The 26,639-nt window shown below is 39.8% G+C and overlaps 1 protein-coding gene across 1 annotated transcript in view; it reads left to right on the forward strand.

The window, feature by feature from the left end:
- Positions 1 to 5,765: 5,765 nt before the first annotated feature.
- The window catches only part of frem3 (Fras1 related extracellular matrix 3), a 33,426-nt gene continuing 12,552 nt past the window's right edge, over positions 5,766 to 26,639 (forward strand). Inside the window, exons 1-6 of the mRNA XM_066679391.1 lie at positions 5,766 to 10,794; positions 10,954 to 11,043; positions 24,032 to 24,178; positions 24,642 to 24,872; positions 25,035 to 25,160; positions 25,367 to 25,618. Of these exons, the coding sequence (XP_066535488.1) occupies positions 5,766 to 10,794; positions 10,954 to 11,043; positions 24,032 to 24,178; positions 24,642 to 24,872; positions 25,035 to 25,160; positions 25,367 to 25,618 (5,875 nt within the window). The remainder of the gene's footprint in view (positions 10,795 to 10,953; positions 11,044 to 24,031; positions 24,179 to 24,641; positions 24,873 to 25,034; positions 25,161 to 25,366; positions 25,619 to 26,639) is intronic.

Consider the following 26,639-nt stretch of genomic DNA (forward strand, 5'->3'; position numbering starts at 1 on the left):
GAGAGGGAGGAAGTGTCACAGGAATGTAGAGATGACATGACCAAAGCACCAAGCACCGGGAGAGTGGTGCCAGTGGGTAGGGACAGGAATGCCGCCCTTCTCCCTGCTCTCTGTGCTCTTGATCCGCAGGGGTAAAGTATCCCAGGATCCTCTATTTATACAGTGTGTATATTTACAGTGGCGGATGGTCGGGATGCTGCAGCATGCGAAAGCAAAGAGAAAGTGTATCTCTCCTTTCTGGGGGAGAGTTATTCTGAGGCAAAAGTGTGGGCTGAGGTGTTGGTGACGTTGATGGCACTTTCAAGCCAGTAAAGCCTAGGCCTAGTATGACAATCAATAGAAACTAGTTCTGTAGACGTTTTACACAGTTGCATTCACTTAAATCCTAACCTAACAGGAACAATACTTGTGAAACCCATGTAAGCATCTCTCAACTAACATAACAGAATAGCGCAGCTACGGTTTTCCTCCAAACAAGCTAAAGAGTGTAATGACTCTGTGAATGCATGGTATGCTATACACCCTCCCACCTTGGTTAAATCTGCCTGAGACTAATTAAAAGCCTGATGATATTTCTGAAGGTGACAGAACTGATGCACATGTGTTAAACAGCAGTCATGTACCATTCAACAAGTTTGACAGGCATGTTCACTCCAAACCAAGACATCAAAAAACAATAGCCACAATCAGCCGTGACGGTACTGAAATAATAATGAGTTGTTTATTAGCATACGTCAGAATAGCGCTGTAGCTGCAGGGGAGCAAGACTCAGCAGAAATAACTCTTTGCCCCTTATCACCCTGTTAGACAGTGACACATATCTACAATTGCTCTCTGCAGCTGGAGGCAGCCCTACTTCAGCACGGCCATATGTCATACATAAGGTTGGGAGATGTTCAAGTATGATAAGGCTACGGGAGGTGATAGGAATGCCAGGAATGACTCAGGAGAAATTTAATTTTTGAGTATTTTACAGAGTATTTTACATTTTCATTGCATACATTTGAAATTTATTTAAGGTTTGTATTCTGTGTTTTATCATATTTATTAAGGCAAATGTTAGTCTTTTTAACACTGACACTTTACAAATCTAACGATGAAACCATGCAGATTCTGGATATTAGATACTGATATTGAGCTGAAACATCATGACCTTGACCAATACACTTAATCCTGTGTACCGCTGTCTCATGCCCTATAGCCCTGGTGCTGCAGAATGTTGGGAAAAATGATAGCTCAGATTAATTTGTACAGAGTTGTACCAATGTGGTCATCATGACCATAGTGGCTCTTTGAGTTAGAGACATTGAATTGAATCAGTGAAGTGACATCATTAATATTATCCTCCTAATGTCTGTCATGCATGTAGTATATGAGAACTAATATATCTCCACTCTGCAAGACAATACATTAAAAAAATAAGTGGATAGAAGCAACATAATGTCTTTATTTGGAACTAACTGGTCACTTATTATTAAAGATATTGATACTTTTTTAAAAAATTAAGCCTATTATTGACCTAATGCTTAGATATATTAATAAATTGAAGTGGACTTCATGCTTACTCAACTGCTTACTGAGCATGTTAATTAGTGGCTAATTAGTGGATTTGAGGGGTATTATAAAACTCCCATTTATTGAAGTGTTACTGCTTATTATGAAGCAAATATTGGAAAGGATGAATGTAACAGGAGAATAAACAATTTCCTTTTTCAGTGTATAGACCAAAGACATTTTAACCTGTCATTTAAGGTATTTTTAAAGCTCATCCAATATGACGCTACACTAGCCACCCTAAATGCTAAATCTGGCACTTAAATGCTAACATACTTTGTTTCTGCAGTGGGTTCATTTTAGCCCTGTGTATCCTCATTAGGTGCTTGACCGGTCATTAGTAAGGAGCACACCAAAGTTTATTTTAGCAAAGTAACAAAATAGAAAGGGATGCAATGAGTGCCTGTGGCGTTCTGAGCACTTCGAGTATGCTAACAGAGGGTTTGTCACAAGCGTCGCTAAGAACGGTGTGGAGCAGTCCCAAACACGCACAAAAATAAACAGAGTGCCCTTTATTTCTGTCCCTTTTGCTGAAAGCATCATATGATAATGTTCCACGCTCTGCATTGTTCACTTGTGTTTATAATTACTCTACAGAAAATTTATGACCATCACCTTCTCCAGGGAATGACTGTGACAAACGATCATCACGTCAAAAGAGGAACCTCGGTTAATCTTAACATCTTACTGTATGCAAAAATGAAAACCACATAGCTGTTTAGGAAGTTGACTGCATGGGTAAGTCTTAAAGAAAACAAGAGAAAATGAGAACTTAAAAGAAAGAGAACCAAACTACAGTTGCTAAAATCCTTCTTTTCGCTCCTGGGCTCTTATGGCGATCTGATCCCATTTTCATATAAGGGAACAGGCACTGAAACCGGTTGTTCCTAAGAGTGCTGTTTAAACATGGGGAGATCTCTGCTGGAAAGAATATGTGTCATTTATTGGTATTATTTGTACTATTTATTGGCTCTATTAATGCCAAAATATTTTCTAATGACCACAGCCAAGTGGCTGCGGAGTGTACCAGGACGACAAGACACCAAGCTGGGGAAGTGCTTATTTTTTAATTGTTGGTAAAAATGAAAACGGAATTCTTATTGATAAAAATGTGAATTCACACATTCTTTATTCATAGTTTTATTGGTTAAGATGAATACAATGTGTTTAATGGTCCATTAAAATGAATTTCTTTACACTGATGGTGATGTGAACCAGGGATTGTGATGTGTAGAGTGTAAATGTATATTATTTATGACCAATGAATGAACACTACTGATATTTTAATCGGAAACCATTTTTGAAGGTCCGGTATCATTTGCCATGTCCATTTGAAACACTGCTCCATAAATGGAAAGAGAGTATTTTTATCTTGACGCAGCCGTGAGGTTTCCATACACAGCGTGAGAGTGTGCAATCTCAACTATCTAACCCAATTCTCAATAAGCTGAGGTCACAGCAGGTCAGTATGTTCACATTCGAATATGAATGAGATGGAAGGTAACCGATGTATTATATCTTTTTTAAAAGGCCATTTCCTATCTTTTCCACACAGATGGATGGACAGTTGTCTTCTCTTTGCACTGGATGCTGTATTGATATCCTAGATCATGTGTCATGTTATTGGATAAACCCATCTGTGTCCTGACAGCAATGGGGGGATTTCCATCTTCAGCTACTGCACGTATTTAAATCTCATCCCCGGTGACAGCAACCACAAAGGTTATATTTAAACTTCCTAGGAATAAAATTATATGAGAAGTATTTGGATAAAAAAGGCAACAGGTTTACTCTGATTCCTCAACCCGGTCAAGCATGTGCTGCTGCCATATGGTTTAGAAATAACACATCAATGAAAAGTAAAGAAGTCTCAAAATATCCTTCACCAGAGCATGTTTCAAATGCCTTACACACATTGTTTGGAAAATGCTGACATCATATATTACAGCTTCTCCAGAGAAATGTGTATAATGTACACTATATGCTATAGCACTCAGCCACAAAATATTCATGAGTTCAGGTACTGTTATGTATGTAATGTAATGGATCACAAACTCCACACCAATTCATCCCAAATGTATTGGATGGAGCTCCATGACTCCGTAAAACAGTTCTATAGCACTGCAGCCCAGTGTTGGATTGCGTAGCCCAAGCTTAACATTGGTCATCATGACTGTAGACTCAGTATCTACAAATTATAGGATATTCAGTGTAGCATCATGACATTATTAAAATGTTTTTTTTTTTCTTCATACATGTGCATGCAAGCATGTAGTAAAAATGCAGATATGGACTGCATTTTTAAATTTATTCTCATTAGTAACCACTGAGTATAGATAACAATTAACAATTAATATTGAATACAGATATCACAAAGTACCAGTATTTTCCTGACACTGGCCTTTATTCCCTTTGTCCACCTGTCTAACCAGTTGCTCCTAATGGAAGAGAGCTGTCGGTGCCGGTGTGTCCACACTGAGTGACCTCCCAGGACACAGGCATGTCAAAATCCCATAGTCCAGCATTCTAAACTTACACACACCAGGAGGTCCACATTACTGCACATTTCAGTGTTTTTACTGCCCTAATACATCAAATATCAACTGATTAACTCAGTATGGTCAAGGCCTTCATGAGGAAAACTAGATTTGGAAGTGGAGAAAAACACTCAGCTCTTCACTAGGGATTGCAGAACTATTAATTATTTAAATCAAGTATTCATTCAAACAAGTCTGTTGTTATTTCCATTACTAAAGCAAACAGATATTCAGGACATCACTAGTTCTGAGTTTCTCATTAGTACAGCTGAAGGCTGAGCGAAGAATACTTCGAATTTCACTTAACAACAAAAACATTTCAAATTAAATTTCCAGCTTCAGGGCTTCTTTAGGCTTCATGTTTAAAGACAAGAAAAAAATATGTGCAAAATAATACATTTGTGCAGGAGCTTACATCAAATTGTCTGTTCTTTTTTAAACCTTCACTGAGGAAAACAAAACATGTAAAGACCAATTTAAACAAAATATAACCTCTCTTCCCTGTGCAGTCAACAAAAATACATTCTACTCACTTTCAATTTCATTATCTGTCATTGTTGGTCAGCAAAGTTCTGAAAACTGTGATGTTAGCCTGCCTGCATTTACTGTATTTAGTCTTGCTACTACTGGAGTTTGCTGTTAGCACTGGATCTTCACTCTGAGATGCTTATCGCAGAGGCATTTTTACTGTATTTTAATGCAGATTTACATATTGTGCAGCTGTTTGTAGAGTTGGATTCATGTTTGAAGTAATTGCAGACCACTGTATTTTGAGTAGCAAGGTGTTCCCCAGAACAGCTGTGTTTATATCATTTATATCATCTGCCTGATTCCATCCTGCTGATTTTTTCAATCCTCCCAAATGTGGACTGCTTCCCACTGCAGTGACAAGGATATCCTACTGGATTTGTCTGTGCAGTCCCTACTGTCAACTGGAGCCTTTCACCAAAACCCTGGAAACACTAGTTTGTTTTCTGTGCAGAAGACTGACACAATGTGCTTTCAGTTGTTAAATGTGAGTGAGCCAGTATACCTCATGAATCTAGTAGAAAGTGATTGCCATGATGTTTCCATTGTATTGTTAAACTCCAATTAACACTGTAAAATGATAACCTTTTCTACAAGGGTGATTTACTTAATGCTAAATAAATAATACATGACACTAAAGATGTTTATGTGAATGATTTGTGATCCTGTGTTAGCAGACACTGCCTTAAACTTCAAAGTTACCATTGAGTCTTTTAAATCCCTGCCTAGGGCATGTAGAGAATGAAAGAGTCAGAAGAGGGGGCTGGGTCAGTGCAGCATTGAGGGGGGCTGTCCAATCTGCTGCCTTAAATTAGCCGTGGGAGAGGTCGGACTGAGGGTGGAGTCATGCACTGTCACTGTCTTTTGGGTTAAGAATTACCTGCACTGCTTCAGAAGGAGGACTGCACTTGTGCTTTGTGTGTGGTTGAGTGTAGTGGGAGAAAGGGAATGAGACAGAGACAGTGTGTGTGTGTGTGAGAGAGGGAGAGAAAGAGTCTGAGAGAGAAAGGAGGACAGCACCAGCAGAGGACAGACCAAGTTTGAAGTGATTAAAGAAGGGAGACGCTCTTTCTTAACCTCTTGGAGACTGAATCTCTTTTGTTTTTGCACGTACTTTTTAAGCCTGCAGTGCAACTAGCTGTGGACATGGCTGGTTGTCTGCAAAGGACAAGACTCTTTGCAGACCACATGCTCCTGAAGTGTTTATTTGTGTTGTTTTCAGTGGGCTGTTGTTTCTACCCAGCAGAGGCAGATCCTTTGGACCCAAAGGTCTTCTATAGGCACCAATCTGGACCTAATGCAGACGCAATTTTGGTAGCCAACAATGGGATTAGAGTTCCTTTTGGACGCTCTGTCTATCTGGACCCTATCAATGACCTTGTCACTGAGGTGCAGCCAGGAGACCGCTGCCACATCACAGTCCTCGACAATGATCCACTGGCTCAGAGACCTGGAATGCTGACACCCAAAAAATTCCCCTGTGCTTTTGGAGCAGAGGAAGTGAAATACACTCATTTTGGCTCACGGAGTCCCAGCAAGGACCATGTGAAGCTGCAGCTGAGGTATGACTCCCATACAGACACTGTGATCATCCCTTTTATGCTGGAGGTGGAGGTGGTCTTCCAGCAGCTGGAGATCCTCACCCGTAACATACCTCTTGTTGTGGAAAAGCTTAACGGCCAAAGCAATCCCATTGACAAAAAGGGCCTGGATTTTGCTTATGAAGATGGTGTCACTACTTGCAAAGTGTCTACGCTGGTCGGTGCAGGTGGGCTCCCCAGGTATGGAACTCTTTCAGATAATTCTGTTAATGGGCAGATGATCGACTGTGATGAATTACTCAAGAAAGGCATTCGATATCAGCACACGGCCACCACCAAATCTCCTAACAGAGATTACATACCAATGTTAGTAGAAGTGCAGGATAATAACGGCAATACTATACAACAGGAGCATTTCCAGATCATGGTCAGAATTAAAGAAGGTACAGAAAATACGCCTCCAAAGGCCAGCTTTACATCTATGATGATGATGGAGGTTGATCAGTTTGTGATGACAGCAATAACATCTGATATGCTGGCAGGTGAAGATGTGGAATCAGATTCTGATGACTTAATCTTTAACATAACATCTCCCCTGGGCTATCAGCAGGGATATATTATCAGCACAGATGACCAGAATTTGCCCATAACCTCGTTTTATCAAAGAGATATCAAAGATCTGAAAATTGCCTATAAACCCCCATCTGAAGACTCAGACAAAGAGAGGATTTTCCAGATTGAATTTGAGATAGTTGATACTGATGGGTCTGTATCTGATACATTTGCATTTATGATTGTGGTGAAGCCAATGAATACATTAGCCCCAGTGGCAACCAAAAACACTGGTCAGCTACTCTTTGAAGGTCAGTCAAGGCCATTGTCCAGTTCTCAAAATTTGGAAATTAGTGATGAGGATAACCTTGAAGATGTGAAAATAACCATCATTGATGGCTTGAAACATGGTGAGCTGACAGTGTTAGGCTCTCAAAGAAAATTTTTCACACCTGCTGATCTGGAGGATGGCATTGTCGTATACCAGCATGATGGAAGTGACACCTACAGTGACAACATCATATTTAGAATGACAGATGGGACTAATGAAGTGGAGTTTTTATTCCCGATTACAATTGCCCCCACTGATGATGAGCCCCCGATCATTAATGCTAACACCGGCATTGTGCTTTTCAAGAATGAAATGATGCAGATCTCCCCGTTTATCTTGAGTGCTACTGATATTGACTCAGAAGACTCTACCATTAAATTTATTTTAGAGAAACCCTATTCCACTATCGGTGAGCTTCTGCTTAGACAAGTGGAGCCCCCTGCAGATGCCTCTGTGTGGAAGTTTAGTGCAACAGATGAAATGTTTGAACAGGTGGTGACCGAGTGGTTCCAACAGGATATTCTGGATGGGAAGCTGTTTTACCGCCACAAAGGTCCCCACAGCACCACCACGGTCACTGACCAGTTTGTATTCAGAGTCCAGGATGACAATGACCCTCCAAATCAGTCTGGAGAACATTCATTCACTATTAAAATCCAACCAGTGGATGACATACCTCCTACACTGTACCCAGGCACGGCTCTGCACATGACAGTTCAAGAGTATGAGGTGACACACTTTAAAAAGAAATTCCTACGCTACACAGACCTGGACTGTGATGACAGAGACCTCAAATATACCATCATCAAGCCTCCCACAGACACAGATGAGAACAACCCGGTGCCACTTGGAGCTATTGTACTGACTGATAGCCATGACACTGTCATTGCTGAGTTCACTCAAGCTCAGATCAACCACCATAAAGTAGCATACAAGCCACCTGACCAGGAGCTGGGTATCACCCCAAAGGTTGTCCAGTTCACTTTTACTGTAGAAGATACAGCTGGAAACTCTGTAGATGGTGTGTTTACTATCTTTTTACAGCCTGTGGACAATAAGCCTCCCGTAATCACCAACACTGGCTTCACTGTCCTGGAGAGAAGCACCTACATAATAACCAAGAATGAGCTAGATGCCACTGATCAGGACACAGAGGATGACAACATTGCCTTTAAAGTGACCCAAATCCCAAGGTATGGGCAGCTGCAATATTTAGGGATCGATATGTCTAATGGGGAAACATTTGTCTTAGAAGATATTGAGAGTGGTCGACTGACATATATCCACAGCGGTGAAGAATCTCTAAATGATGTTATAAAAATTGATGTTAGTGATAACTTCCATGAAGTGCCCATAGTTATTAAGATTAGCATTAAGCCTGTTGATGATGAAGTTCCAACCATCATGCTACCAGCAGGCCTCTTAGGGGCTTCGATTGATGTGCTTGAGAATGGAGCCACAGAGATCACTAGCAACATGATCCAGGGTCGAGACGAGGACACAGATGACCTCATGCTCACTTTTATTGTGGAGGAGTCTCCGAGGCTGGGAGAAATCTTGGTGAATGGTGCTCCAGCTGAGAGCTTTACTCAACAGGACATTATCAATGGAGTAGTTGTCTATGCCCACACAAGTGGTGAGATTGGCCCTATTAAGGAACATGATTCCTTTAACCTCACCATATCTGACATGTCGGATGAGTGGGTGGTAGGAGGCAACAAAGTCCAAGGGGTACAGGTACATGTCACCATCCTTCCTGTAGACAGCATTGCTCCTCTTGTTACTGTTGGGGAGCAGTTTGTGGTAGTAGAGGGAGAAAAGAATGTTATTACACTGGAGCATATCAAATCTGAAGACATTGACACTGATAGCGATGATATCCTCTGCACCATTATAGTCCAGTCAACATCTGGTTATGTGGAAAACATTTCTCCAGCTCCTGGCTCAGAAAAATCAAGAGCAGGGACTGCCATTACTGCCTTTAGCATTAAAGATGTCAGCCTCAGTCACATCTACTATGTTCAGAGCATTCATAAAGGTGTAGAGCCAGTGGAAGACAGGTTCACTTTCCGCTGCTCAGATGGCATTAATTTCTCAGAGAGGCATTTCTTCCCCATTGTCATCATTCCAGCCAATGACGAGAAACCGGAAATTTTCATCCGTGAGTTTGTTGTTATGGAGGGCATGAGCTTAGTCATAGACACTCCCATTTTGAATGCTGCAGATGCAGATATTCCAGGAGATGAACTAGAGTTTGAGATCATTAAGAACCCAGAACATGGCATGATTGTCCAGCAGATGAGCACCGGTGCTGTCCCTGTAGTTAAATTCACCCTGGAGCAGATCAAGGAAGCTTCCAACATTGTTTATGAGCATGATGACTCTGAAACCAAGGAGGATAGTTTCAAAATAAGACTCACTGATGGGAAACACACAGTTGAAGAAAATGTCCTTATAATGGTCATTCCTGTTGATGATGAGACCCCAAGAATGACCATCAATGATGGATTGGAGGTTGAAATTGGAGAAACCAAAGTAATTAGCAACAAAGTGCTCAAAGCAACTGATCTGGACTCTGAAGACAAAGAGCTTACTTACATTATCCGCTATGGTCCTGGTCAAGGCTTCCTCCAGCGGATCACCAAGCATGGATATGTTATTGGCAACATCAGCATTGGAATGAATTTCACACAGGATGAAATTGACAAAAACCTCATACAGTATGTCCACACCGGCCAGGAGGGAGTTCGAGATCTGCTGAAGTTTGATGTCACTGATGGTATCAACCCTCTCATTGACCGCTACTTCTATATCAACATCGGAAGCATTGACATGGTCTTCCCTGATGTCATCAACAAAGGAGTGACCCTTAAAGAAGGAGGCAAAGTTACCCTGACCACAGATCTCCTCAGTACAACTGACATCAACAGCCCTGATGAATACCTTAGCTTTAGCATTACACGTGCTCCAAGCAGGGGTCACCTAGAATGCACAGACCTTCCTGGTGTGCCCATCTCTACATTCACACAGTTACAACTGGCTGGTAACAAAATCTACTATATCCACACCTCTGATGATGAAGTGAAGATGGACAGCTTTGAATTTGAAGTGACAGATGGCTACAATCCAGTGTTTCGCACTTTCCGGGTGTCCATCACTGATGTGGACAACAAGAAGCCAGTCCTGACCATCAATAAACTAGTGGTGGCTGAGGGTGAAACCAAACTGATCACACCTTTTGAGTTGACCGTGGAGGATCGTGACACTCCAGATAGTCTGCTGCGTTTTGTGGTCACACAAGTCCCTGTGCATGGTCAACTGCTTTTCAATGGCACTCAGGCCATAACCACATTCACCAAGCAAGACCTAAATGAGAACCTAATTAGTTACAAGCATGATAGCACAGAGAGTAATGAAGACAGCTTCTCCTTCACAGTTACTGATGGAACTCACACAGAATTTTATGTGTTCCCTGATACGGTCTATGAGACCCGTAAACCACAGACATTGACCATATTTATCAACACAGTGGACAATGGTGTACCTCAAATCTTGGTCAACAAAGCTGCACCCACCCTCAGGGTCCTCCATACTGGGCATCTTGGATTCCTGATTACTAGCAAAGTGCTAAAGGCAGAGGACAGGGATAGTCCAAACAAAGTTTTAAAATACACTGTGTCCGAGGCTCCTCTGCATGGCTTCATCATAAACACTGCCCTGGGAAACAACAGCATCAAGACCTTCTCGCAAGGTAAGATGTTATAAAAGTTAAAGTACTTCCAATTGTACATTCTCCATTTCTGATATTGGTGTTACCTTCACTGAATGGTATATATGAGATAAAAGTTTCATGCATTGAGACAGATCGAAATTGATAAAAAAATACTAACAAGTAATTGTGTCTTATCAGGTGATATTGATGACATGAAAATCTGCTATGTCTTGCTTGATGGGTCAAATGCTACAAGTGATATATTCTACTTCACTGTAGAAGACAATGGTGAGTCCACATTTTTTCCCCCTGTGAATCTCTCATTAAGTGAAGCTGATGTGTCACAACAACTAGTAGTTGATTATTCATTTGACTGTTTGTAAGATGAGTTTCAATTAACAGAATTATTCCACCACAAAGCATCTTGAGGGGCAGCAGTGATTTAGCACTTTTCCGTGAAATCCGCAGCACAACAAAACCTTTTGAGTCTTTGTTGTCATGTCATGACAGTTGACTTTTGTTTCTGGAATTGTAACTAGGTTTAGTCTTTATAACACAGGTCTTTGTTGTTTTCTAAATTTATGTTGCCCTCAGTCAAGGACATTATTTTGGGTTGAACAAGACCTTTGTTGGAGGTTTGTGGTGCATACAACCATGGGAACGAAAGTCAGAACTATTGAGCTACTACCTTTGTAAATATATACCAAATAAATCACAGTTTTAAAATAAAATTATTGTATTTAAACAGTGAGAAGTTATTTGAAGATTTACAATTATTGGGGGGAGTAAACCCCATTCTCGTTGTTTAAAAATAATGTATAAAAAACATGCCAGTTAATTATTAACAAGTACGCGTGAACTTATTTTCATGAAATATTAATTTATCCAAATTTCTTACACATCTCCTGTGGAGATTGTTCCAAATGTAAAGTAACAAAATGTAACAGGTGGGAGGCTTTGCTATTTTAACTTCTGCTGTAAATGGTGTATGTATCCTGAGGTTTTGAAATGCAATCCACACTGCAAAGATTGGGCTATATTTATGCTGTATTGAGCATCATCAGAAGAGTAAGCTCATGGCAGTCACATTTATTTTAAAGGCTAACAAATCACCATGCCATCATAATAACATTCTACTAGCATGTTTGATCAGTGTTTATTTTGTAGTGTTATTTCCTTTCTATATAAGTATTTTACCTTGCAGTGCATTCCATAAATAATTAAATTATGTCAATATTCCGTTGTTCATAGATATTTTTTCTAATAAAGAATGTCTGAAAGTGACATTTGACAGCAGAAATTTGGCGGCAGAAGTTTCTCAATTAAAATACTATTTTTTTTTTCATAATTTTTAATCAATTCTATTTATACAGTTTGTTTTTATCAAGAGCCAACAAAAATGAATTAGATTTGTTTTCTTTAAACATTCTTTTCTTAGTTATATACATATTTCATAGTTATATGCAGGTATCTGTAAAATATACTTCATATCATAATGTCAGGAAAGAACATAAACAATTCAGTCTGTCCTAAATACTGCAGTTTTCAGGTTTCCTCTGCTAGCGTAATGCGGGGAGAGACTACAGCCCCCCTACAACAGGTCTGTCGATGTCCATGGTCCATAGCCCATCATTTCTTGTCGTAAGTCTTTAGCTATTCTTTGCTGAAAACCATCGTGAAAACCATGGAAGGCCACAGTTTTGTCAAGGATTTCCATAAATAGAAGAACAGTATGACCTTAGAGGTCTGGAACAAAGTCTTGTAGGAGTGGGTGGGAGGGGGGACAAGAAAAGATTAACCTGAGCCATGTTCCAGGTCATAGGTTCAAACAGTCAATGCAATTAAATACTTTTTTTACATTTTGGTTGCATTTTTAATGGCATATTTGAAACAGCTTTACATAAATCAGGATACAAAATACATTTTTTTAACTGTTTCAGATATTACTAGGATGACAATAGTATAATAGTAAACAGTAGTATTATAAACCATTTTCATATTGTGTTTGAAATAATTGCAAATTAATATATTTATACTATATACACTTAAGTGTATACGTTTACATTTGTGAAATGGTGAGAAAAATCAGTTATATTACGAAACTGTTTTAGTGACAGATTAAACACGCACAGCCCTGTAGGTCCAAGACACTCAGGACATTTATAGAAAATACCTAGACCTGGACCTTCCCATTGCTTGGGTGTTTGTCTTGGTGTGTTTATTCAGGAAGAGAATGGAATCTTTGTGTGGGACAAATGGATCTTCTAGTTATTTGAATGAGCGTTTTTTTCCTACTGTTTGAGATTTTAATGAGCTCATCAGAACCAGATGTAGGAATCTGTATCTGTGCGCGTGTGTTTTAAAGGTATGTTTAGTGTCCCACTCACTGAATCTCCCAAGCATGTGTGGGCACAAAAGCTGGACACAAGGGTCTTGCTGTAAATGGCCAGGAAGACTTAACCTCTCACCTCTAGCTCCCTGCCCCCTCCTCTACCCACACCTGAAAGCAGGAGAAGAAAGGAGAATGATTAGATGATTAGGCAGAGGCTGTGTTTCAGAGTGGACATGTCTGAGCGGGTTAAAGAGATTTTGTGGTCAGTAAACAACCACGCATGGATGATTGATGTTTCCGAGAACGTCTCATCAAAGTACTTGGATGGAAAGGCATCTTTAAAACAGAGCTTTTACTTTTCTATCTAACCTTCTCTGTAAAAGCTTTGCAGCTCCACATTCTTTCAGACCCACGTTGTTGAGTTACAAGGGAAAGTAGACGCAAACCTTTGTGTTTCTTAACTTTGAAGTGCTTGGCCTAAACCCAAAAATGTTCCAGACCCAGAACAATAGTTGTGAAGAAGTGTAGCTCTAGAAATTACTCAGGACATAATTTGTATTTGAGCTGCTACTTGGTATTAAATGGTACCTTACCATTTACCATTACTTTGTTTGTTTGTTTGTTTGTTTGTTTTTTATTTGTTTGTTTGTTTTGTCACTTAATCAGTGATTTTTCCTAATCTAATATCTCTGTTTATCCTGTTCGTTGTATATCATTTATAAAACAGATGGCATTCTCCTGATCACTGATTACATTCTTCTAGTTGAATTCCAGCTTGTCCTTTATCCAGAGAGGAATGCTGTGGTGAATGTGTATGAGTGTTTGTGTGTGTGATTGGAGTGGACCTCACTGTGTCTCTGGCAGCTCATCAGCTGGAAGGAGCTACTGGTTTAGGAGCCAGGCAGAGTTATCTATGGTTAGAGCCTCTGACAGGATGGTTGGGGCATGGCAACATTCAGTGCCAGACAAGAAACAGTACACGGCACTTTTAAAAATCCTGACATAAATCTCATTATTGTCAGGGTCTCATCAGAGAAAATCCTTATCTGCACTTTGTTTAGCGCTTGATTCTTTCCTAATATGACCACAAACTACCATTTAATGACATTTAACTAAAATCAACACATATATTTATTGCAAAAACTAGCCAACAGTAATCAAGTAGTCATATAATCTGTTTAAGTCAGGTTCACTCTAAAAGTGTTATGACAACCAAAGCAATCAAAGTTCTGCTTGAGAGGAAACTGCTTTCAGCAGCTCTACCTGTGTGTCTATATTTGTGTATGTTTGCCCTCTCATGCTCACACTCTCATAAGTGGGCCAAGTCTATAATCCTCCTCCATCATAAACACAAACATTCTGAGTGAAGCACTTCCTCTGGGACGTCTTTCCTCTGGCCTGTGAGGCCGCACCTGTTTGACTGTGAAATCAGATACACAGCATGTATAGAACCCCGTGAACCAAGCCCTGTCCCGAAATGTATACATATGCCTTGTAGAAGCCTTGGAGAAATATGCTGCTTCACACACACACACACACACACACACACAGACACAGCAGCTCATGTGTTGTGGAAGATGCACATTCTCATATAACTCTGTATAGAAATGTGGTCTTTAAAGGGTAGGGGAGGCTGGTTTATGGAGCAGTGGCCTAGTTAATAAAAAGAATCTCAATTTAGGACAGGAATAAGTTTATTGTAGATTAAAAAGCACCTTCCATTTCATGCTTTGAAAAAATATCTCTGCCTTAATTTGCAGTTGGTGTAAAACAGCAACAGTGTGTGACTGATAGTGGCATGCAGCCATATAAACGTTAAGATTTAAGATAGATTTTGACTGTCATTTTGACTTATTTAGGGTTGGAAAAAAGCATGATGTACAAATTTTGAATTTTTGGATTTAGCTTGCATTACTGCATCAGGATCTCCTAAAAATTAGCACATGTTCCACTAAAGGAGAACCCCAGAGTCACTCAGTACAAAACCCTCACTGATTGTTTCTTCTCCTGAACTGACTGAATCTAAAAAACGTAGAAGCACTGTTCTGAAACATGCTCAGTATTCATTATTTACATTGTATAGAATGTAGTAATAAGTTTAAAATATTTGCCTGTGTTCCTGAGGGGGTAGGAGTGAGGGTAGGGGTCAAATGATTTTGTTCACATTGTTATGGGTTTGATGGCTGCACAGATTTAAGGTTTGGGAACCTCTTTTCCAGCCAGTGGCACATTGCCAAGCATGTCCTGACTTGGAAATCTGCTCCTGGTCTTTTAGTTATAGCCAAGATAGACACATAAGTCTGGGAAACTAAGGGCTTGCTAAGCTGGGACAAGCTCAGATCAGTACCAAACTGTACACCAGCATAGGCATTCAATGGTGAAATGGGACTGGAACATATGCTCTGTACATTTAATGTCTCAATTCCACCACACTTTAAATTCTGTAAGGGAATAGTGGCCCATGCTTGTCATATCACACTTGATATCACTTTAAATACCTATTTTAAGTGTAAGCAGACAACAAAACCTGTCATCTAATCACTTGGTAGAAACAGGCATGCATTTTTTGCTCTCCTCCAGCCATCAAAATCTGAGTGGGAGATCCTAAACTCTTGTGAGTGTATATGTGCAAAGTCTGTCTGCTTACCCATCTCTTTTTAAAGCGTCCTGTACACCTGTAATCCTAACCCAGTTCTAGATCAGCTGATAAACCTGGGGCTTTCCGTTTCATCAGGCTAAGGGTAAATTGTCCTTCTATGTGAAGAGGAGGAGCAGTCGGCTAAGTTAATGCACACAGGTTGCCTTTGTATTAGTATGTTAGTAGGATCAGAGCTTCAGTTAAGCTTGTAAATGTGACACAAGCTTGAATATAATCTGAGAACATTCTTTCCGAGTCCATCCTGACCAAAATCACTGAAAAAAACGTCAACCCAACTTTATCCTCAGAAATTCTTTCAGAGCCATCGGCAAAAACTTTGGTCACCCTTTGACCTATAAATACAGACATTCCTACAGATGTGCTATCATTTGCTGATATTATGTGCTGTAGAGGGTGAAATAACTAAGATCTCTGCAACCGCTAATAGCATTTTAACTGTAGGATTTTTCACTGGCCCCTTTTTGGGAAAAGTTAAAGCCTCAACACATTTTTGCATGAAATTATATCGTCTTTTAAGAAGTTTTTAAAGCCTTCCTCAATGTTTCTATTTTTTCAAAAATTCCCATGGTCCTTATTCTTTTTAAAGCATGTTGAAAGCATCAATCTCTCTGAAATTAGGTTTGCAAGGACTCTAGATGTCGATCTTTGTAACACTGACCTAAATGGCCCAAGAACACGAAACAAGCCATTAAGTGTTTTCTAACACAGCGGGTCCTAAGGCCTGTTTCCTGACTGTTTTGTGATCTGACCTCACTCACTTGTGTCAGCGGCTGCTGAGGATTTACTGTTGACTGGTGCCATTGGCTGTTGAAATCTGGAACTTCCTCTTTAGCTCTCCAGCCTCATGTGTCAGAGCATAGATTTATGGTTTTTAGTGGGGAACTTGATGTATGACTTTGGGGTTATTCTTATCTGCTGCAAATGGCAAGGCTGTTCCTGTGCCCCAAGGTCTCTCTTCTCTCTTAGTTTTCTCTCTCGCTCTTTCACCCACCGACTCTCATACCATCTCATTCTCTTGGATATGGTATCTCTGTCTTTCCCTCAGGCTCCCAAGTGTCGCTCTCCTTCTCACTTTCTCCCAATGTCTGCACATCCTTTTGATACTCTGTAAGGTTCTTGACACAGTTAGTCTGCTTTTGGCATTTTCCAGTCAGGCGTCGGAGACCATGTGGCTATAGTACTGGTGCCTTGGGTGACTGGTGTCAAACAGGGCACTGCTGACTTGTCACCCCATCATCCATCAGCTCAAAGGCCTGAGGATCAGATCACTCCAATGGATACAGTATGATCAATGCTAGGGTAGGGCATATATCAGGAGCATGTATGAGCAGGTGTGCTTGTAGTTTGAGCTTTTTGAGATAAAACATTTTGTATTTTTGCTGTCCAGTGAACACATGTATTTCCAAAACAGCAACTTTGAAGTAGAAGGAAAAACCTTCATATCTTTAAATAGAAGTCAATGAAAAAGATATTATTTCAAGTAATTTTGGAACATTTCTATTGGTCCACTCCTCGTGAAAGTTTGAAGAACTTTTGCTGTGTTTTTCACTGGTCAGCAATAATATATTTGTGTTAGAAATGTGTGTGTGAAACTTTTAGCTTCAATTTCTGCACACCATATTTACAAGTCATTTAGTGGTGGCAAATAATCATGTAAAAAAAAAATATAATTTCTCTCCTGTCCAACTTTATTGTGATATGATTCACCTCAAATGATTCAGAAATTACTCAAATGGTTTTGACTTCTAGGTCAATTACAAAGCATTATAAATTATATCCTAAAATAATAGGCAAACTGATTCCAATTCATGATGCATGGTGTAATGTGTATGTGTATATTGACTGCTTTTGAATAAGTCAGAAAATATGACTACAGTAAGCACATGTCCATGTGTGGAATACCTAACATGGCCCTGAGTGCTAAGATGAGTATAAATGGAAAGAGAAATGAGGGGGAGAACTCTGAGCTGATAAACTTAGCACTGTACTTAAACAGGCACTATTGCTTACCCTTGCATCATGCTGCAAGCTATGAATGTTGACCTCTTCAGTCAGTGGCCCCTTGCTTCTAGCCCTGAGTAGCCAACTTAGCCAAATGTGGGCTAAGAGGTCACTCTTACTGAATAATCTGTAGATTTCTACTAACAATATTTTTCCTAAAAATATCATTATGATGAAAGATTTCCATACTAGGTTCCTGAGCAGTGGAACTGTATTCTCAAACAGAATATAACTCCAACCAGTACCATTTGAGTGGCTTTTGTGATCCAGAACTAATTTTCAGAATCTGATTTTCAAATTCTGATTTTCAAATTCTAATCAGGATCTGGCCTCCCTAAAGTTTATTTGGCTGAATGCAATCAGCTGAATATAACCAGGGTTTAATGTAATATCCTTGATTTCAGAATAAACATTAGGCAAGCTAGAGCTTACACATTTTTGGCACTCGTGTGCTGGCCTTCTCTCATCAGTATTGAGTTAGCAGTGTCTAAAACCCTCTGAGCTCCACAGAAGCAAAGGGCTATCCAGATAATTCTATCTAATACAAATACTATCCGGGCATTTTTATTTTATTGATCATAATTTTGTGAAAATTATGATCAATAAAATTATGATCATAAATATTCATCTGATTTGGCTTTATTTAACTAATAAACATTTAGCAAAATATTTCACCAATATGAAACTAAATAACACTTATTGAGTATGTAATGAGTTGAAAGTTTATGATGACTCCATTATGCTTTCAATCTTAAGTGCCCACAGGAAGCCATTCAGAGAATCTTGGCAAATCTCTTTTAGTGGATAATTAATACAGCTGTGCAAAATTAGCACAGAGCCGGCCGTGCTAACGTCACAGCCCAGAACATGTGACCAAATATTATCTAAGTTATTTAAGGATCTGCTACACCTTAAACACATCTGGAAAAAGGCCAGACAACTCCTGGGGTCTGTAAGACTAAGAAAAATGAGAGGATTTACTTAGATTTTTAGGGCAATATGCATGCTAATTTGGATGATTAGCATAAATATTTCAAGTTCATTTATTAAGCAGATTATTGCTGTCTCATCTTTGGATACACCGCATATGAAATATTTCAGTCATGGTCGATTTGGACTGTGGAGGTAATCTGACCTACTGTAGCGGAAGCCCAGACTAAATATTAGTTGTAAAGACTGCAGTAAATGTTTTAATAAATCAGAGGTTAACCATTCTGACTACTATTTCTGGAGGTTTTTATTAAAGGCTGGTGGAGCCCTGGTCTCAGGGAATGTTACAGGGGTGTTACATGAATTCTTTGTCTTCATTATTGCACTCATAAATACCTCTGGAGACCAAGGGTCTTTCTTACACTTGTGGACTACCAGTGTCCTCATTTACTGACGCCTTGTTGTGAAAGTGGGTAGGTGACTTTATTGCACCTTTTCTTCAGTGAAGCCTTGGTGTTGTATCATTGTCCTAGTGTTATACAAACAAAGTAAGTCAACAGAACATTTTGAGCGACTTCTACTAGTCCATTTGTCATGAAATGTTGATATGGAGTAAACAACAGATGAAGTGGTTAAAAAAAATGGAGATACAAGAATTTGCTCCAGAAAGTTGCATTGAATTACTATATCATTCTTGTTTGTCCTGGTCCATTAGGGGAAAAAAAGAAAAGAAAATAGGCAAAATACTAAGCAACAGTTTAAACCTTGTTTATTCCACATACAATCTCCCTTTTACCCGTCTGAAAGCCCCTGATCATGGAGGGTCTCAGCCCACCCAGACAGTGCCTGCTGTCTTCCTCAGTTGTTGCCTCTCTGCAGAAACAAAAGCTGACAAAAGGGTTGAGTGAGGGAGGGGAGAGGATGGGAAAGTGAGGGTACAGCTGTCAATCTTTGGGCCTTGGAATCTCCAAACCAGTGGAAATGAGGGCAATGTGGGAAAATAAGAGAAGTAAGGGTGAGCTCTGCCAAATGTGAGTCTGAAGCATCCAGTCAGAGGAGAGAAGGGACCTCCCTGTACAGTAAAATAACACCTGTCACTCACAGGGGCCATGAAACAGCTTAGCACTGTCAGCACTTACAGCTACTGTCACATTGGAGGTAACCCAACTTTTTATTGACAAGTCACTAAACCTCTATGTTGGAATACACAATACTAGAGACTGGAGTTTGCACACCTTGGGCATCATGCAAATTAATATTAATTCCACATTAGAGCTGTGATCTTTTACAGGCACTTAACTCTTCAGATATCAGGTTCCTATTGATTTGCTAACATCATAATAATTTATTTATGCAGAATTTTTGGAAAATTAGTGGAATTTTCATTTTTATATAGGTATAAATATGACAAAATCTCAAGATTCAAAGCTTTTATCAGTTTTGATTATACTGAAATACAGGATACAGTATGGACTACTGAGTGTGTTTGTATACTGTCAGACTCAGATTGCTGAGGAAAGCTGTGTGTGGTGTTTTTTTTTTTTAAGGGGCTCTTATTTTTACATCCACATTGGTAATCCAACCCCATTTTTAACAACTTGCAGATCAGGTGCTGAATGCTTAAATATAACCAGATATTAACATCATTCAGATCTTCCTCTTAACTTTTATAGTCTTGATTTATAATCCTTTGGCTTCTGACATACAACCAAAAGTTTGTGGACATTTGCTAATTCAACATTGTTCTGAAATCATAGTAATTAATAGGGAGTTTGTCCTCTATTTAATTCAGGATAAGCTCTATGCTTTCAGGAAGACTTTACTCAGATTCTCAAACATTGCTGTGAGTATTTGATGACGTTCAGCCTTAACATCACTGGTGAAGTCTGAACGTTTGACGATTAGTTCTGAATCCAGAAATCCACTCCAGTTGATCCCATTGCTACTCGATGAAGTTCCACATCTACTTTTCTAGGCCTCAGTGCTGGGGGGTTTATACACCTATAGCTGACCAGACATGTTAAAATGGGTGTCCCTGGAGCAGATGCACATGGCCAATCATTTCATGCTTTTTTTGGAGATTATAGAAACCTGGTAAAGCTGATTTCACTAATTATAAGTGCGTCTACGAACACTAACAATGTAATTTTGGAGCATTACTATTGGTCCATTTTGACACAGTGTGAATGACAGCTGCTGTGTTCAAATGATGTAGTAAACAAATATCTCACAAAAATGGAGATACATGCTTTCATTAGAAGAGTGATATGTTATATAGCTATTGCTTCCACATACATGTTCTGTACTGCACAGAGAGGCATTATCTAAGGAGATCTATTTATTATAATCTAGCAGACTAAGCGGCGTTCTCCAGGGCCGGAGGAATGTGACAGGGCACTGAGGCTACCTGCCGGATGCTTGGCTGAAAGAGAGCTTTTTGTCAGAGCACCGTTCATTTGATAATCCTCTAGTACACACTCTCTAAGCTCAATATCAACTCATACTTGAACTGGGCATGCTGCCCAAAAAAGCTTAACCACTCCTCTGTACTGTGCCCTTATTGTATACTCAGCTTGCAGACTCCTGTTCATCCCACATTTCTTCTAAATCAAGGGTATCAATAAGGAGTTTGTCCAACTTTTACAGCAGTAGCAGCCTCAGGAATAGCTTTACACTAGATATTAGTTGTGAAAGGCTGTAATAGATGGTACCCTTCGCTCCAGAAATTATCACTATAGAGTTCAGGGGCTTTAAACCCCTGTAGCTGACATCTTGCACTAAGCACAGTGACCTACAGCTCATGTGGAGATGCTTGGTTAGTGCTTTTCAATGGACACTGTAGACACTATAGGTGTGCTGTTGAATGCCTGTGATTAGATTGCCATTTGGAAATATTATGTCCTTCCACAAGGCCCCTGTATAACTAAGACGTGCTAAGAGCCACACAGTATTCACACTTATGTTGTGACTTAAGACATAAGCATTCCAGCTTGTTTTGGGTGCACTCTCATCTTGTTCGCCAATCACAGAAGAGCGCTGAGCCCCCGTGATGGAATGTGGAGCAGCCAGAGATGTATATGATAAATGTTTCCTATATTTTTAGCCTGAGCTCCCAGATAGGATGTCTCAAGGATAAGATTCTCCTTCCATACTCAGAAGCTTCTTAACCCCTGGGGGAGGTGGGAAGCAGAGGGATAGATGGAGAAGGCTCTCTCCTATTGAAATGCATGCAAGCTTGCTTTCAGTTTTCAGCCGTGGCGAACGCCATTAGGGCATGTTTTGTCTGTGTAAGCCCATTTGGCTCTGTGTTTTGATAGAGGTGTCAGGAAGTCGGCCCCATCCTATTCTCCTCTCCTGCATCTATACTCAAGTCTTCTTTCTTCACACTCACATAGCTGAACACCCTGAGTTGTGCCAGCTGAGAGGCCAAGGGTCAGCAGGATGCAGGTGGATTGTCTGCGTTGTATGTAGATGTGCCCTATGTCAGGTGATAGATAGTCACAGTTTATTTGTCTGCCCCCATGTATGCATTCTTCTTAGAAATACCCCAAAAAAATAATAAAGTATTTACAGAAAAACTCACACAGTACAGTGTTGTCCAGAGCCACCTGAAAAAATAGTCAGTGTTCCAGCTTTGTCCCACCAAAGGCTCCCTCAGAGGGTCTTGAAAAATACAAGAGTAGGTCATCAGTCCTCTGACCATGGAGTGCAGTAAGGGCTAAGCTTTAGGAAAACCTATGTCAGTGGGAATGACCTTAAAACAGGAGGATGATTTTCTTCTTTTGTAGGATAATAAGAGTCATGAGGTAGCACAGCTTAAAGGTGGAATGGAATAAAGGATCAGTTCAAAGTCATTAAAGATCATAGCTTGACTTCAGTCACTTTGGAAATTGGATCATACCACTGCAACAGGCCTCATAATCCACATCTGCTTTAAGATCTTAAGTGATTTAGCTCTTTTATTAGAGAGGCAGTCGCTAATCTGCTCAAATTTAGCTGTATCCTGAAAGATTGAATAGGGTAGTTTATGATAAACTGATAGGGTAGCTATGATAAACATATGGAAATTCGTGAAAAGTATATATTAATATATCTGCCATGTTGTCTATAAATCATATTAAAATGTTCATTTAGTAGGGGAAAAAAGGCTGGGGTTTAAGTTCATCTGGACTTGATTCTGGAGCAGAAAGAGGCACATAGTTGGTATCAGTGAATAAATGGCTCGTTGTGTTATAGCTGTGACACTTAGGGAAAGCCCCAGACGATGGGTCTTCCTCTAGTCCCCTGCTCCTGTTTCTGTCACGGTTGAGGATCACAGTAAATGAACCCTCTCTGTGTGTGTCGTTCTGCCCTGTCACCCCATCAATCCCACTCACAAAGACACCCACCCAACCACTCCCGACACACACACACCTAACCCCACACCTGACAGAATGACACGTTCCTTCCACTCAAGACAAGTAAAAATCTCATAGACTCCCATCAACCTTCACAGAATGAGGGCCCAACTGACCTTTAAAAGGCACACGGACCTTGTAACAACCTTAACCATCCAGGATTGGACCAGCTAAGATGAGTATGTTTCTCTCACACGTATTAAACATGGCTTTGTAACGCTAGAAGCATGACAGGAGCTTGGGTGGCTGAACTTATTGAGGTAATGAGCGTGAAGTTTTGCTGTGGGCAAAAGAAAATGTCTCAGAGCTCTGGTCGCCACCAGGTTTTAAACAATTCAGTGATACATTGTAACTTTTAGTGTATAGTTCTTAACTTAGCAATAACTCAGTAACTACTCTGAATACAATATACTCACTGAGTAATACGCTTTAAGACTACATTTTTGAGGGGTTAAGCATTCTACACAGATAAAAAAAACTATATAATACAAGGTACAAAAATTAAAAACTCGGATCATAATAATATGCACTTATTTAGATGTAAGGACCTGGCTTGTAACTATGCACTTTTAAACATATTCAGTCATCTTTAGCAGGCTAGAAATTCTCCACTAGGGGGTGTCATTAATGAGATACGGAATTATGCCATGTTTTCTTGTTATTCTTCATGATAACTGAAACTGATTGAGACTAAGTGATGAGTTTCTTTCTTTCCTGCCTTGCACTGACCTTATTGCACTGGAAAGGAAAGAACAAGAGGAAAATGAACCCTCTGAGGTTGATCATCATGTTGTCAATTGCTTTTCATATAAATGAAAATGATGTATAAAATATATAAAAATATGATGTATACAAATACAGGCCGTGGGCTTAAAACTAAAAGTGATCTCCCTAGTGAGCCACAAATGCCGCTGCTCTGTTTTCCAAGTTGTTCTTTTTCTGTTTTAATAACCCCAGGGGCCAACAAACTGAAGCCACAGCCCTTCCGTCTGAACTGGGCATGGATTTCTTTGGAAAAGGAGTACTACCTGGTGGATGAGGACGCCAAGTTCCTGGAGGTAACCCTCAAGCGTCGAGGGTATCTGGGAGAAACATCCTTTATCAGTAAGTAATTAAGTTGCAATCTTTTTAAATTATGGTAGAGATATGGTGAAAAAAAACCCCAAAGATTTTCAATTATTATAAGAGATTATTCTCAAATGTATTTAAAAAATTAAATAAATACTATCCATTTCTCCAATGATTCCTCTATATGTTATGAAACAGATTTTATATCTGGCTTCATCAAAGACATAAGATTCCTTTTGCAGAGTCTTTGAAAAAAAAAAGAGTTGTCACACACAAGCTCAAAGCACATTGTTACAAATCCACCCCCAAAAACAACTGACTACAATATCACTTTAACATAGTTGTTGTAAGTTAATAAATTTGTTATAAAAAAGAGTAGATAAGCTTATGTAGAGATAAATGTATAATTAATTAATAGACTATGGTTCACACAGCCTTTCACATTTGGATGACTGCATACAGCTGTACCAATAACAACTGCATTCGATTTTTTCTCCAGGTATTGGCACAAAGGATGGCACAGCTAAGAAGGACAAGGACTTCCGTGGAAAAGCCCAGAAGCAGGTCCAGTTTAACCCAGGCCAGACAACAGCCACCTGGAAAGTTAAGATCTTCACTGACCAGGAGTTTGAAACTTCAGAAACCTTCGAGATCCAGCTGTCTGAACCAGTCATGGCGGTCCTGGAGTACCCAGATAAAGCCACTGTGGAGATTGTGGACCCTGGTGATGGTAAGAATAAATAATTCATTGTTAAATTAGTTGGAGTTGAGGTCAATGAAGGAAGAAAGAATAAACATGATACAGCCTACAGCTGCTGTGCTTAAAACGTACCCATTAATCAAAGGTTGTAATCTCTGCTAATGTGTTCTGTTTGTCTGTGACCTTTTGCAGAGTCCACAGTGTTTTTCCCTCAGGCAGAGTATCTGATTGAAGAGGACATTGGGGAGCTGCTGGTTCCTGTGCGGAGGTCAGGAGATGTTAGCCAGGAGCTAATGGTCATCTGTTATACACAGCAAGGTCAGTTTTAATGGCTGAAATGTTCCCAAACATATTTATGATTCTACAGATGTGTCTATCCTTATCTTAATCCAGAGCAATCAAGTTTGGTTATTGTGTTGAAGTCAATGGGTTATATTTATTAGATAGACATCTATATGCCCTAAATTACCTACATTAATTTGTTAATATTATCAACTTGTGTTTGGTATCCTACATTTTTTCAGGAACTGCCACAGGCACCATTCCAAGCACAGTGCTGTCCTACTCAGACTACATCACTCGACCTGAGGACCACACCAGTGTCCTGCGCTTCGATAAAGATGAGCGTGAGAAACCCTGTCGCATCATCATCATCGATGATTCATTGTATGAAGAAGAAGAGAGTTTTAACGTGTCCCTGAGCATGCCTATGGGGGGACAGGTGGGGGCCAGCTTCCCCAGCACTAAAGTGGTCATCCTGGCAGACAATGATGATGGTGAGTTATTACAGATGGGGTGTGTGGGGGGCCTGCATGTGTTGAGAGGGATAAACAAGGTATAAACCAAGAAAGAAACAAAGAACCAAGACTAGAAAGACAGGGCATAAGTAACCAGAGATTATAGGATGCACCAGTGAGCACAGCATGTGCGAAACTAAAGGGATTTTATCATCCTCCATTTTAATAGTTCCTCCAGTCGCATATCTGTGCTGGGTGTAGCTGAGTCTTCTGTTTTCAGAAGGCTTGTAATCAAATCGAATCATCTTGAGTGTAGAGATTTACAACACTATTAATTACTATACCATTGCATTGCATTAAGTTACATGAGCTCGTTTTAGAAAAACCGCCCATTCATTACTTTCACCTGGACCAGCAGAGGAAAGCAAACCTGAATTTGGGACACAGAAAAAAGAACGTGCAATACTTGATTACTGATATTAAACTGAATGAATGCTTTTGTTTTTTGGAGCTGAGCTATAGAAAGAAAAAAGGAAGGCACGAGTCTTTGATGTGAGATCAGAGTGGTTCAGGATGTGGCTGCGTTCCACTCTTCCAGGCACTTAATGAGGCGGAGTCTAGATCGGCAACAGGAGACAAGTTTTTAGATTTGGTTCAAGTCTGTATTTTGCAAGGAAAAGCTTTTGGGCAAGAACATGGCAATATTTAGTAACAGATATTCACTTTAGCTGTGCTTCTGTTCATCTCTTGGGCACTGCCTTGGTCACTGAGTAATACACGAAAACAGACTACACACATTTACACATCTGTTGAGACTTAGTTTAAAGAACCAGAGAGGATCACAGAAAAGATTTGGTCAGTCTCTCTGATCCAAAATTTCAGAAATAAAGTGTGTGTGGCTTTCTGTTAAAAAGCAGTGACTATACACAGAGATCGAGTAAAGTTAGTAATGACCTGGATTAGGAAATGCCTGTAGAAGTCATGGAGAAAATCAACAGAAAATCATTCTTTGAGGGATGTCCAGACTTTTGCATACAACTGAATCAGATAATGTGGTTCA

Source organism: Hoplias malabaricus, chromosome 8 (assembly GCF_029633855.1).
Source record: "Hoplias malabaricus isolate fHopMal1 chromosome 8, fHopMal1.hap1, whole genome shotgun sequence".
NCBI classification, from domain to species: domain Eukaryota; kingdom Metazoa; phylum Chordata; class Actinopteri; order Characiformes; family Erythrinidae; genus Hoplias; species Hoplias malabaricus.